The 15732-nt window shown below is 41.9% G+C and overlaps 1 protein-coding gene across 1 annotated transcript in view; it reads right to left on the bottom strand.

Moving 5' to 3' along the window:
- The window catches only part of TSC22D2 (TSC22 domain family member 2), a 49862-nt gene extending 34669 nt beyond the window's left edge, over positions 1-15193 (bottom strand). Inside the window, exon 1 of the mRNA XM_060011414.1 lies at positions 13099-15193. Within this exon, the coding sequence (XP_059867397.1) occupies positions 13099-15047 (1949 nt within the window). The 5' untranslated portion in view covers positions 15048-15193. The remainder of the gene's footprint in view (positions 1-13098) is intronic.
- Positions 15194-15732: the final 539 nt, after the last annotated feature.

Here is a 15732-nt window from a genome sequence, read left to right as displayed (position 1 = left end):
AAAAAAATAAAATAAACTCATTTCCCAAAAAATTAAAAAAAACGATTTTAGATTTCTAATACCATGCAACTGCTTTAATAAAAAGAAAAACCCACATAAGCTTGATTAAAAACATTTCGAAAGAAATTTTAAAACTGGACAAAATCCAGCAGACCCTAACAATTCAGGATCACAGTTCTAAAAAAAAAGGCGTAATACAGATAAAATGAAATACTAACTAGCACCCAGTTGTGTGTGTATATATTTACATACATATGAATGTGACCAGTTCATAGCCAAAATCAACAACTACTCTGTATCAGATGCCTTTATAAATCCCTATACATTTAACAGTTTAACAAAGCTGTTCTCAGGTACAGTATTCATGTAAAATTAGTTAAACAATAGCTTCATGATATGAAAATTCTTCATAGGACCTATTTGACAGGATTTGATGGTGACCAATGAGTCCTTCTCTGGGTTGGACTTGACACAATTTCCACCTTCAGAATTCATTTATTTATGGGTGGTTTCTCTGGGTTAAGGCAAAAAATGGTGCTGCAATTGGAGGGCAGCCTTCTAACTTCCTGCCTTTGTACAGTGCCCCTTTAAGGGGTAAGAACTTATACACCATTATCACCATCCACTTCTACTATTCCCTGGAGACACATTCCCCAGGGCTATAACTATAGAATCTTAATGGGGCAAGCTCTCAGCATGCTGGTTTCACCTCACATCTCAGAAGTTCTCAGGAGACTAACCTTTGACAAACCTGCTCTCTAACAGTTCTGTCTCCACCTCAGCATATTTCCATGGTCTCCGCCACTCCCAACCCATACAATAGGGAGCCAACAAAAACTTGCCACATCACTTCTAAAATTCCTGACCGGTGCTGTAGCAGAATAACAGTAGCAAGCTAAGAATACTGTATACCAGACACTATTCTAAGTGCTTTACATTTATTAACTCAATACTACAACAGCCCTAAGAGCTAGGTGCTGTTATTATTCCCATCTCACAGATAAGGAAACTGGGTCAGACAGAAGTAACTTGCCCAATGTCACAGAGCTAGTTAAATGGCAATCTGGTCCCAGGGTTTATGCTCTTAAACCACTATGCTAAACATATAACAGAGTTAAATTTTAACCTCTCTAGGTCTGTCTCCATCAGTTAAATGGTGGTATTACCATCTAGCCTTGCAGGGTAATAGGTAACTAGTGCTCCTGGCATTTAGTCAATGCTCAATAAATGACAGTTATTATCTTTATCGTCAAAATGAGGTTCAGATACAACATGGCAATTCTGAGACCCTAACTAGTGCCTTAGGAGAATCTGCAGTATTATTAGTACAATAAGAAAACTATTTCCAACTTCTACTGGAATAGCAATCAAGTATCAATGATCATCAAATAAAATACTCAATAGAATTCCATGACTTCAAAACTCACAGGACATCAAGACATATATTATCACATATATACACTAACAAACGTAAGGTAGATAGCTAGTGGGAAGCAGCCACATGGCACAGGGATATCGGCTCGGTGCTTTGTGACCACCTGGAGGGGTGGGATAGGGAGGGTGGGAGGGAGGGAGAGGCAAGAGGGAAGAGATATGTGAACATATGTATATGTATAACTGATTCACTTTGTTATAAAGCAGAAACTACACACCGTTGTAAAGCAATTATACCCCAATAAAGATGTTAAAAAAAAAAAAAAGACATATATTATCAGGACTTCCCTGGTGGCACAGTGCTTCAGAATCCGCCTGCCAATGCAGGGGACACGGGTTCGAGCCCTGGTCCTGGAAGATCCCACATGCCGCGGAGCAACTAAGCCCGTGCGCCACAACTACTGAGCCTGTGCTCTAGAGCCCACGAGCCACAACTACTGAGCCCGAGTTCAACTACTGAAGCCCACATGCCTAGAGACCATGCTCAGCAACAAGAGAAGACACTGCAATAAGGCCATGCACTGCAATGAAGAGTAGCCCTGGCTCTCCACAACCAGACAAAGCCCGCCCACAGGAATGAAGACACAACACAGCCAAAACTAAATAAATACATAAACAAACAAACAAAACAAAACTTAAAAGACACATACTGGGGACTTCCCTGGTGGTGCAGTGGTTAAGAATCTGCCTGCCAATGCAGGGGACACGGGTTCGAGCCCTGGTCTGGGAAGATCCCACATGCCATGGAGCAACTAAGCCCGTGCACCATAACTACTGAAGCCTGTGTGCCTAGAGCCCATGCTCCGCAACAAAGTGTAGCCCCCGCTCGCCACAACTAGAGAAAGCCTGTATGGAGAAATGAAGACCCAACGCAACCAAAAATAAATAAAATTTTAAGAAGACATATATTAATCTACTGAATTGTAAAAAAAAAAAATATTTTCTAGAAGGCATTTTAAATTTTAATCAGTAGGGTATCTTTTAGATGATCCAAATCTGGGAAAGGCAGATAGACACTAGATGCCAGTGTGTCACCAAAGCAACTGTTTGATTAACTAGGAGTCTCCAGTGTGTGTACTTCTTTTTGCTTCCCCTACTTCAACTCCTTTCTGTTCTTTTAACTGTTTCTCTACTTTTCTCCTGACTAGGTCTAAGGCAATTAAAGGCACTGATTGGACCTACTAATATCAAGAAAGAATTAAGAGGTTGCTGACTACTGTTTATTTAACAGCTTGTATCCTCTCAAGATCTATTTGCCAGGCCCCTTTTTTTCACTGTACTTAGAAAATCAGTCTGCCAAATTAAATGAAAGCCAACTAAACCAACTGAAAACTCAATTTGGCTTTTTTACCAGCTCACCCAAGACCATATGGGAATAAGTCTGCTATTCACACAGGTCTGTTTGGAGACTTTGGGTTTAAAATAAACAGAGTGACACAAAGAGGAAGGTAGTAAATACAAGAAAATAACAAAGAGTAAACTTGGAAGTTATTCTGCAAGTTTGGAATTCAAAATTCATTAAAGAACATTTACTATATATATATATATATATATGTATATATATACATATACATATATATATATATATATATATATACACATATATATATATATCTTTTTTTTTGCGGTATGCAGGCCTCTCACTGTTGTGGCCTCTCACTGTTGCGGAGCATAGGCTCCGGACGCGCAGGCTCAGCGGCCATGGCTCACGGGCCCAGCCGCTCTGCATCATGTGGGATCTTCCCGGACCAGTGCACGAACCCGTGTCCCCTGCATCGGCAGGCGGACTCTCAACCACTGCGCCACCAGGGAAGCCCTACAATATATATACATATATATATATATATATATATATTTTTTTTTTTTTTTTTTGCGGTACGCGGGCCTCCGCGGCATGTGGGATCCTCCCAGACCGGGGCACGAACCTGTGTCCCCTGCATCGGCAGGCGGACTCTCAACCACTGCGCCACCAGGGAAGCCCCCTACAATATATTTTTAAGGGAGATATTCTTTAGAAGAACTTCAGATCCCCTGATCTTGGAAAAATATATACATATATATTTAATTTGAATCAAGTTCAAATGCCAAATAAATTGGTTTTAAATAAAGTCACATGACTTTAGTTATGAAATTCCAGTATTTTTACAGCATAGATACTAATAACGAAATGTTTCTCATAGGTCAAATATAGAAGTGAAAAGAGAACATATCTGCAGTTGGTCGTGTATCTTGGGGGTGAGAAAAATAACTGAAATAAAATACAGCACTATAAATGGACTTAAAAGTCTTTAGAACATGTCAACAAATACACTTAGGTTGCAAAAGCTGGCAGTTAACAATTCCTTTTTACATATATATTCAAAATGAATAAGCCATATGGAGTTATACAATCTATGTAGTGTAAAAAATTTTAAATACTTGAGATTCCACGGATAAACATTTAGTCTTACTATAAAATATGAAATTTCTGGTTTCTGGAATACTTAAGCTGGGATGTTATCCATAAACTGATTTTTCGCAAATAGCAACAATTAGTCTCAAAACATTGATTAGCAGCACAGATTAAAGGAGTCATGTCTGTGAAACATAGTTGATCAAGAACTTCAAAAGAGCCATCTATAAGTACTGAAGGGCCTGATCATCAAAGACTTCTGTTTTGGAATGGCATAAAATTGAGGAAATTAAGAGTTCATGGAAAACACTGTTAATGGGGATCATTTCAAGTTTACAGTCTATGACATCTGAAGGCACCAAGAGGCAAATGATATTAAAAATGTGTTAGAAATATTGAATTTTATGCAGCTTTGGTCACAAATTCTCTTCTGCTCAAGAAATAAAATTTGAAAACAGTTCTCTAACAACATATTTGATGTCAACGTAAGCTACTGAACTCAATATAAAGCCAATCAAGCACTTCTTAGGAAGACTCACCTAAAACACTGTTTTCCTATTTGTAGAAAATTTTCCAAACCAACGAACAAAATACTTCTTGACTTTATATACTGAACAGTCTGTCATGATAATCACCAAGTACATAAAGTAGTACATGAGAAAGTAACTTAAATGTGACATATGTCTACCTGCTAAACTAAGATACTATCTTTGTAGGGTAACTAACATAATAGCGAGGAGAAACATCCGTATATATTCTACCTCAAAACTAAGCTAAAAAACTCTTGACGCTTAAGGAATGAGGTACATGAGCCCTCTCCTCAGCAAATACCTTCTCCTTCTCTTATGTCAAAGCTCAACTTCAGAAATCTCTAAATAGAAACCAGGGAAATACAGTAAGCGAGGAACAAGGGCCATCTCCAACGTTATCATCTAGGGATTTTAAATGATTTAAAAAATATCCTTTAGGTAAAGGGTTACAACACAACAGATCAGGCCAACAGAAGCTTTTCCTTCATCCTATCTTACAGTCAGTAAAGTAATAAAACAAAACTAACTCCGGGAATATCCAAGAGCACTGGCTTTGGAGTCAGAAGGCCTGAATCTGACCTTATGCCTTGTGTGACTTAATAGCTGTGTGACTCAAATCCTCAGTGACTCAGTTTCCGTAATCCATAAAAAAGGGGAGAAAAACACTCATTACAGTTACTGAAAAGATAAAATGAGATTATGTATACATACGGTCTGAAACAATTAAGCCTGGTCTATGTTTAACATAGGGTTATGATTTCCAAATATGCTGTATAAAGATCAACTTTTGGTACAGTATCTTAACATATACCAAATATTTCATCATTATTAAGGTACTACTGAGGCAAACAGAACACTTAAGGCAAACAGAATTCATAAACTTAGAGCCAGGTATACCAAGCTATTTAGTACATTCCATTGGAGAATTCCACCTCTAGGATTCAGAGCTCCCCCAGGATTTCCTTATACACAACTTTACCACAAGATTTTAATTAAAAATACAATAATCACTAAAAAGCGTATTGAAATGGTTCCAAGATACATACTACTTTAACAATAAAAGCTTCAAGAAACACCTTAACAGCAACCATAGACTTAAACGATAAAAATTTCCATTTCTCTCCGTGACATTTAAACCCTTCACTCTGATTACTGTCAAATTAATCACATCATGTTCCAAATCTGACATATTCTCACTCTTCCATATTGTTACACAAAACTGCCTTCTACTTGGAAAATCATCTGCTTCTCTCATCAGTGACCTAATCTGAATGACTCTTAAGATTCAACTCTAGAGTTAGCTTCAGAAGAAAGCAAAAGTAATAATGGGTTGCTTCTGAGAACAGAAATTGGGTGGCTGGAAGACAGAGGTAGCAGAATGGCTTTCAATTTATAGTCATATATTTTGAATTTTGAACTGTATAAATGTATTGCCTATGCAGAGAATAAGTTGATTTTAAACAGAAATCAGTCTAACTACTTCATCCCCACACAAATCTGACTTGATGTCCTAAATTGTTCCCATTAATAACTTAAATTTACTCCATCACAGCCTATAACGTATATCAAAGTATGCAACTTCAAATCGTAATTATTTTCACATAGCCTGAGATCTTGGAGGGCAGGATAGTTTTATTTCTGTATCCCAGTACTTACTACTCAGAAACCACAAAGAAAAGTTGAATGATTCACATATTGCCACTTTAAATGTTTTCCTGGGCATTCAACCTACTTAACGAGTATCTGCAAACTTCATTTTTTGTCACATAATAGTCTGGGGGCATGAAAAGGGTTTGACCAAGAGGAAGGTTTAAGTTGGCAGCTCTCTCATGAAACATGTCTATGTATGGACTCATACTCAGGGAATCTTAAAATCTGACCAAAGGCTCAAATTCTAATTTTACCAATGAGGAAAACCAAGAAAGTTAAATGACTTGACCAAAGAAATCAGCTAAATGGTGGAAGAGCCAGGATTAGAACACAATTTGCTGTACCACTTAACTACATCATGAGTTTTCTGGCCTGAAACAATGTCTCCTTTTCTCTGATTATATCCATGCCATCCAAACATTTTTGGATCAAAACTAAACATTCCTGGTATGGTTTGTAGCATGTCAAGAGTTGATCTGGAAAAACAGTGTAGACACTGAAACACTGATGTTTCTGTGATGTATGTTTGCCACACATACTGTTTTAGGTTATGCATGATTGTTCACAAATCACTTGCATACCTCATTTAATCCTCTCAAACTCTCCAAGGTAGGTATTATCCCCATTTTTCATATGGGAAAACAAGGCTTAGAGGGCTAAATAATTAGCTCAACGTCAAATGTCTCAAGTATGCAGCACAGTTGAATTTCAGCCCAGGCATGCCTGACTCCATTGGCTATAATGGTTACTCATATGATACGCTATAGTACATAATTAAACACACTATTGATTTATTTGATCAGGAGCCCCCTCTCCTTTTTTTGCTTTTGTTTTGTTTTCAAAAGTTAGGTAGACCATATAACATGGATTTGTTTTGGTTTAACTTACAAAACCTGTTAGTAAAACTGAATTCTAATTCTACTTAAGAAATTAGTCAGCCTTAAACTTTGTTTTGGGTATCCTTCATGCACAGATTAAACAATTTACTTGTGTAGTAATGAAGATGGATAGCCTAAACCTTTACAAAGAACATTTAAAACACACCAGCATTATTTATAATAATTGACACATTAATCGTAGTTTCTCTTCTATACGTCAATACTCTTTAGTCAAATTACAGTGAGAGCTTATAGGAAAGGAGGCTTTAAGTAATTTAACATTCAGACTTCATTTATTTGTCTTGCCTACTCTGATGAGTATAAATCATCAAGACATTTACTAATCGTATATGTCCGAGGTGAACACTATTAAAATTATTAACTCAATCATCTACAGAATTTTCACATACCTGTCATATACAAATGTATAACTTAAAGAATGTGAGTTCATTCTTTTTAACAAAGGGTAGCTTGAGTACAAAGATATAAAACGAAATACTTTTATCTGATTTGGGGCTTTAAATTTGAGAGATAAGCAATCCAGAGTAGCATATATGAAATTTAATTTACCTGATTTAAAAGTAGAACTTATGCACATATTTTTTAGAGGTAAAGCAGATAATCAATATACCTTTAATATTACCAGCCAAATTTGAAGTGTATAAATTATATCATGAAAGTCACATAATGATGTATAGGAATGATACAAATTGTTTACTGTTCCTAAATCTTTACGGAGGAGTCCCAATTTTTACCCTAAGCAATGCCAGATAAAGAATATAACAAATAGAGTAATCTCAATCTGGTATGTTCAAGAATTGCTGTGGGAGGGCTTCCCTGGTGGTGCAGTGGTTCGGAGTCCGCCTGCCAATGCTGGGGACGTGGGTTCGAGCCCTGGTCTGGGAGGATTGCACATGCCACGGAGCAGCTGGGCTCCTGCGCCACAGCTGCTGAGCCTGCGCTCTGGAGCCCTCAGGCCACAGCTACTGAGTCTGTGTGTCGTAACTGCTGAGGCCCGCGCACCTGGAGCTCGTGCTCCTTGACGGGAGAGGCCGCGCCAGGGCACCGTGGTGAGGAGTGGCCTCTGCTCGAAGCAGCTGGAGAGGGCCCCAGAGCAGCAACGAAGACCCAATGCAGCCAAAAAAAAAAAACCACAAAAAAACAACAAAAAAAACAACAACAGAATTGCTGTGGGAAAGGCCTAAATTATACCAATGATTCAGGCATGCATATTCTTTGTGATGTGGTAATTCGTATTACACCATTTAAAAGAACAGGTTCAAATCACAAGTCTACTGGTTTAGTATAGAGAAAAAACAAACTTAAAGGATTTATTCCAATTCAGGAAATTTGCTACACAGACCCCTTAAATATTGTCATCAATTAAGATTTCTTATTAAAAATCTGCTCTTCCCATTAATAAAAAATTACTTAGAAACATCATGGTTCAGGCTACATTTAACCAGACACACCTGTTTTTGTAAAGCCTCTCGTATTTCAAGAGTAATGCAATTAAGAAATAAATGTATCTGTTTGGAAGAGGAAATACATACTGGTCTAAAACAATTATTAAAAGAAGGAATTAGACCACTACTCCTCACTATTAACATGTGTTCCTATTCCTTCTGAGACCATATTTCATGTCATTTCACTACCTTTACTTCTGTGTTGGTTACCTGCCATTACTTCCTACTTCCACAACGCCCCAGCTTCTACCATTTCAGGAGAGAAAAGTCAAGATCCTTTTATACTCCCCTATCAACCATTCCTCAGGGAAGAGATTCACTGGTTTCTTTACCATCTGATTGGTGGGGCTGCTCTTTGTTACTAGAGGACTCTATAGAGCATGACTGCTTCCAACCTCTTTTGGTGCTGAGAAAGACTAAACTCTATTCTAAATTACCAAGTACCAGATCCATAAATCCAGTATCATGTTTTATCATTTCCAAATTAGTGCTATCAGAATTCTCAAAGAACAAATAGATTGGTATTACATTTATTCTCATAAAGGAGAAAGCATATATCCCACTACTAGTACTGTGAAAAAACAAAAATGACTTCTCATAAAGGCAATTTAGTTCAAGATACCCTCCCCATCCCTTACAAGAAAAAGACACTGTTAATAAATTAGTTACTTGGAGTGTGTCTTCTCCACACACATAAAAACCCTTATATTTTCTAAAAAGTTAACCAATGTTCAGCCTATACAATTTAGTTCACACAAAATTTTAAACAATGGTGTATCACTGTGAATAAAAAAGGCCATGCTCCCACTTATACAACTCTTGGTTTTAGGAATTTCAGGCACTTTTGGATCATCGGCCTTTCTGGAAATCTATGATAATTTCCTTAACTTAGAGCCACGTTTATGACTAAAGCATATCAACATGGCACTCTGATGAATGCATCAGTATCATTTTTCTACTAAATAATGATGTCACTCATACACAGGAGATACTACACTTTGATTACAAAATCCTTACTTACTTAGATAGGCCTAAGATGGTACCTGGCATGTGATTTAAACATCAACTGTAAAGCTGCAAGACAAAAGTACCTCCACACTTCAATACTGATAAAGAACCAGAAGCTCCCAAAGAAACACAGATTCAAGTTAAGGAGCTTTCATTTTTAAAGACTAAATGCACTAAGACTTTTTCAGAGTTCTAAAAAGTTCCCTATAGATTTTTGAAACAAAGTAAGAGTGACAGTTCTGCCTCCTCATATACATTTACATAATCCTCTCTTAAATGTCACGTTAAAAAAAAAAAAAAACTCCATTAAAAGAAGTGTGTATATATGTATATCTCATACATACATCTATATAGATATATATGAAGTGTACAAACAAAATCTATATTTATAGCACATACCAGGACACACTATTTAACACTCAGAATTTATAATATTTTATCAGTCATTAGCAAACTACACAAATAAAACTATTAACAAGATATAAAGATATTTGCCACTAGAGGATCCTTACAATCAGGTTTTCAACAGTCTTTTGGTTGCAGTTGACAGTTCACAATTGCAGCCATTCATAAGAGTTCCTGGCATGTGGCCTACAGAGTTCACATTGGTCAGCTATCTATGGAAAATGATCTGTACCGTGTTCCTTTTCCAAAATGGCCAGTAATATTTTGCACCTCCCCCTATTTACCAAATAGGAGTCTGTTAAGCATGTAGGTAGTTTAAACAAATTTTGTAACGTTCACTGTAAAAGTGTCTATGCATTTTTTTATGAACTACATTTTTAACCATTATTATATCCTCCAGTTTAAAGAATCTCAACAACTGACCATAAACTAGAATGATATATAAACTTCATGCTAATTAATACCATATGGTCAATCGGCAATGTTAACTCCCAAATTTAACACTTTTCTTATTTTGTATATACAACCATCAGCTCTTTTAAAGGTATGATAGTATATAAGGTCTGATTCTTTAAAATAAATGGTCTCAGAATGAGCCAATACAGATCCTTGTATTAAGTAATGCAAACAAAATCACAAGACAGAGTGCTTAATATATCAACTTAAACCACCTGATCTTTTTGTTAATCTTCCATTTTCCTTCCTTTTCTCAACGAAATAGACTGTGTTTACTAACGTCTTAATGGTTTTTAAAAAGGCAAACATCTTTTTTTACAAATATTTTCTAAGGATCTGAAATTCGTCAACCTATTAATAATTACTCAAGACCTCTCACTCCAATATGTTTTACTTTACATCTGAATGACTGCAAATAAAATTGTACGAAGATTTTAATTTAAGAAGGCAACCGAAAATCACATTAAAATCACAATTTTGTTAGTACTATCTCCTCAAAAGTAGTCATCTCAGTAATTTAAACATATGCCTGGAAAAACTGTGTTACTTAATTTCAAGGATACAACTTTAAAAATGCCCTCTCTTTTACAAAGGCTTTCCATTAAAAAACAAATTTAAAAAGACCCCCAAACTATTTCTACTTAATGGATTTATTCCTTCACCAGGTGTGTTGGTCCAGTGACAAAAACAGTCAAATGTGTAAGATTACATCTTGGAAACTGGCATGTTAAATTAGAAACCAATGAAAAGGCTATAACAAAAATTAGAAATGCACATTTGATAAGCAGTGAAGATTTTAAAAGATTGGGTGGGGGAGGGAAGCGCCACATTTAAAATAGGACTATACACAAATGAAAACCCCTGCACTGGATTAACTGTTACAATTGATAAGAACACTAATACAGTCGTATCTGTAGTTCAAATAGTCACAAGTTTGGAAATGAGATTCTTGAAATTCAACTTTTTTAATAAAGTAAGAGAAGAAATAAATGCATCTTTGTGGTCATACCCTAAAGAATACATCTCAGAGTTTCCAGTTATCAACAGATCTTTCTGCTTCATACCATATCGTCACCAAAAAGTTCTGGGGAATGTAATTACAAATGCTGTAAACTGAGAGGTGTGAAGAGGAGAGAAAACACATTTTTCATTCATAGGTGTGCATGTGTTTTTGGGGTAGTGAGGGGTTGAGAAAACCAGTCATCATTTCTTGAACAGATACAGTGTACAACAGGAACAGAGAGGTAGTAAGCAAATGGTTATTTACCAACCCATCACAAAAAAACTGGCTTCTGGCAGCTAGAAAAGGGAAGATGCCTGTTGACTATTACCAAAGGTGAACAAATAAACTCAAGTGGCATTTCAGGTGTGCCCCTACGTGTGAAAAGTGAAACATGGCAGAAAATGTAAAGAGGGGTATTTGAGTGGCTTGTGGAATCAGTGTCTTTACTTGGTAGTCCCATCCATATAAAATCTCTCCATGACTAGCTAGCTGAGCTCACTCATGGACACGTGGTACTCTCTAAGAGTTCTTAAATGGAAGAAAGACTCCCCACAAGCAAGTCACCTACAAAAAAAAGATGAACTTTGAATTATAAAAGGCAAAGAAGATGAATTTCAGTGAGCATTTTTCAAACGAAAAGAAGTATATAACAAAAATACAAAGCTAATTCGAAATGAAAAAGAAAAGAATGTGAAGGAACTCAGAAGAAAATAGGAAGAAAAAGCTTTAACAGCTCTCATTGTAGTCTACATACCAATTATTCAAGAAATCTATAAAAATAGTTCTGCTCTTTCAACACATCTAAAATTAACCTCTCTCAAAACAAAAACCTCAGAAAATAAATTTCCAACTGTAAAGTACCTGAAACTTTCTCTGTAATTTTTAAATGTAATATCTGGTAATAAGTCAGTTTTTAAACATTTGCATTATACACACTACATCAAATTTTCATGTGACATTTCCTCAAAACCACTTAAAATCCTCATTAAACCATAACCAAACATCAATTGTAGTAGAATTGGTATAGTAATACACCAATTTTCCCTTAAACTATTTAAAAGCATCCCCCCTAAATACAGGGAGCCAATTGTTAACGTTTATACTTTTACTATAAAATTACTCTAATTTCAAGAACTACAGCTTTCACTACTGTCAAGAGTCTCCCACCTCCCTTGACTGTAGTAAAAAGATTGATGGAAGATAAGAACATCTTTCCAATACACTTTTTGCGTTTAAAAAAAAAAAAAAAAGCATCTTAAAGAAGTCACTGGGAAGCCTCCAGACCTTCTATCCTCTTTTATTAAAGGGCTGAAGAAGATATGATCTTCAAAGCCGGATTTGACATTTCACCATTATCTCTCCAGCCTTTCCAGATACACTGGAGGAGATACCTTACGTGGCTCTTTCTCTACTAGAGGGCTTTCTGTTTTTCCAGAATGGGAAATGTTTAACTAATTTTATCTCTGTCTCAAAACTCACACTGACAAAACACTCTGCCATTAAGTGTTCAAGTGTGATTGATACCTAATAAAGGGACAAACCTACACGGCATAACCTACTAGCCACCACTTCTAAACTGAGAGGATTAAACTAAAATCCGCTCTTCTGAATGAACAATGTTGCATTCCTATCCAATTTAGTGCTTCTGAACAACTGTGACACCAATTCTCTCCTTACACATCTTTTTTAGCATCAGTAATCTAAAATTAATGTCTTTTCAAGAACCGATGAATCAATTTTACTAAACACAAACTAATTTTTATATTTAGAAACATTAAGGGCCTCAAATTGAGAAAAGAACCTCCCACAGTTGCATCCTAAACTACAATGTGCGGTCAAGCATTCCCATCAAATATTTCAAATAAGATTTCCATACCTGTCTTCATCACCATCAACAGGAATAGCTATGCTGAATACAGAGGTGGAGAGACTGTTCATAGGTGTTAACTGAAGGGGGTTTGCCAGGGCATCTGCAACAGGAGGCTTCACAACAGGCTTAATTTCAGCAATGAGAGAAAGTGGTGGTTGAGGTAGGGGTTCGGATTTTCTTCTAGTATCGTCAACTTGCCCGACTAAAGGCTGGGTCTGAGTCTGAAACTGGCTTAGGTCAGACTGCGGTAGACTCGTCGGTGCACTGGCCGTGCCTGGCGCTAAGGGCAGCCCCACGTGCTGGATGATGCTGCCGCTCCTGCTGACCGGAGGATGGCTGCCCAGCTGCTGCGCCTGGGCCAAGGGCGCGGGTACATTTGGCATAGTAACAGAAGTGGTAGACACACTAGGCACGCTGGGAGCGGGCGCGGCTGCAGGCACGTTCGGAACTCCGGGCACCACGGCGTGAGGGCCGCCGGGCACTGCCGATGGCGCGCCGCTGCCACCCATCTGCGGCGGAGGCGCGGGCTGAGGCTGCCCGGCCCCGGCGGGAACCAGGCCCGACGGCGCCGCGCCTCCCACGGCAGCCGGGGGCATTCCGGCCGGCTGACCAGGCGCGGCCGGTCCGCCCTGCGCGGGGCCCGGCCCCGGGGCCACAGCTTCGCCAGGCAGGGAGGCCGCGCCCATCATCTGCGCGCCCGTGGAGGAGGCGTTCTGGCCGGGGCCCGCTCCGGCGCCCGCGGACGAGGGCTGCGCCGGGCTGGGCGGCTGCAGGCCGGCCACGTGCGGCTGCAGGTACTCACTCTGGCCGGCGGGCTGGACGGGCAGCAGATGGCCCGGCGGAATCTGAGCCTGGGGATACGCGAACTGCTGGGGCGGCGGCGCGGCAGAAGCGCCCACGGCCGGGCCGGGCTGCGGAGGCAGGGCCAGGCCGGGCTGCGCCAGGGTTACATTCGTCAGCGGCAGCCCCTGTCCGTTGGGCCCCGGGGGGACGGAGCCAGGCGCGGCGCCCTGGGGCTGGCTGGGCGGCGGGGCTGCCATCATCTGCGGCGGCCCGGCCGCGGCTCCCGGGAACGGCGGCAGCGGAGCCGAGCTCGGAGCCACAGCCCCACCTACGGGCGGCGGCTGCGGCTGCGGCTGCCCAACGCCAAAACTCTGCGGCGGGGCCGGGGCGGGCTGGCTCATTTTCTCCGACGGGGGTAGCTGTGACACAGCAGTCAAGGAACTGTCAGTTCCCGAGTCGGGCCCGTGCGCCCCCGGCATGGAGGCCACCACCACCACCACGGACCCTCCGGTGGCGCCCAGGCCGCTGTCCCGATCCGCAGTCTGATCAAAAGTATTGCTGTGCCTAATGCAATCCCCGGACCGGGTCAGGACGCTGCTGTCGGAATCCCGCTCATAGTATTCCATGCACGTCCATCGGCCGCGTCTATACGGCTCCCCGCTGCCGTGGTCCAGCTTGATCACGCGGAAACGGGAACTACAAGTGGTGGGGGGCTGCGAGGGGGCGGCAGTCCCTGGCCCGGCGGAGGGGCCCGCGACCGGGGGGGCTCCGGGGGCCCCTGAGGAGGGGGCCGAGGGGGCGGCCGCCGCTAGGGTACTGGCCAGCGCCCCAGCCACGCTGCGGGCCGAAGCGGCTCCTCCTCCGTTGGCGGGAGTGGCCGCCGCGGCCGCCAGCTGCCCGTCCAGGACGAGGTTGGGGGAGACGGTACCGGGAGTCTCCGCATCCCCAACATTGTTGAGCGTCTCTTCGGAGGAGCTGCGCTCGCAGACCTCCTCGGGGCCGTAGTCCGTGGCCCGAGAAACGTCGAATATCTCGGAGGAGACGTCCTCTGTGCGTGACTCGTCCGGATCGTCCAGGCTCTCGGTGTCCTCGGTGATGCTAGTGGCCACCTGGGCTGTGGTGACACTGGTGATCTGGAAGCAGCTCTTCTTCTTGGCCGGCATCTTGGACATGGTGAGGAAGGCTGGAGGGCAGAGAGGCACGCCGCCTCCTCTGCGATCTTGCCGGAAACCAGGAAGGGCAGAGCAGGGCCCCCAAAGACAAAGTCCGCGTCCGCGCTGGGGTCTGAGGCCCGCCGCTGTAAGAGTCACGGGTTGATCCGTGCGTCGGTCGCTCCGCGAGACATCCTCCTCCCGTTTCCTTCTCCGTGTCGGTCTCTTCGGCTCTGCCCCCGTCTCACTCGCGCGCCGGCTCCTCCTTCCTTCTCGCCTCCCGCAGTCGCGGTGCCTCAATTCAATACCCCCAGTGGCGGCGAAAGCGCGATCCCAGGGGCGGGCCGGCTGCTTCCTCCTCGCGTCTCCGGGCCGCCGTGGTCAGTCCAGCTCGGCGCCCCGCGCGGTCAGCAGGCCTAGGCTGGGGGTGGGAGTGGGAGGGCGAAGGGGAGGCGGCGGCGGCGGCGTGAGGGGCGGTGCTGTCCCGCTCCTCGAGCCAGTGCCGGCGTCAGCTCCGGGCTCTCGGACGCCGAGAGGGAAGAAGGAGGAGTGGCGAGTCCGGAGCCGGGGATTCCTGATTCAGCCAGGAGCCGCGGGCGGGCGGCGGAGCTTCGGTGCGGCCGGGCGGCCCTCCCTCCCCGGCTCTAGCCGGAGCTCAGCCCCAGGGACATGTCGACTGTCTCTGGCGGAAACCCGCTCCGGGGGA

This window comes from Delphinus delphis, chromosome 4 (genome assembly GCF_949987515.2).
Source record: "Delphinus delphis chromosome 4, mDelDel1.2, whole genome shotgun sequence".
In the NCBI taxonomy this organism is placed as follows: Eukaryota; Metazoa; Chordata; class Mammalia; order Artiodactyla; family Delphinidae; genus Delphinus; species Delphinus delphis.
This window is presented reverse-complemented; position numbering and strand designations above follow the sequence as displayed.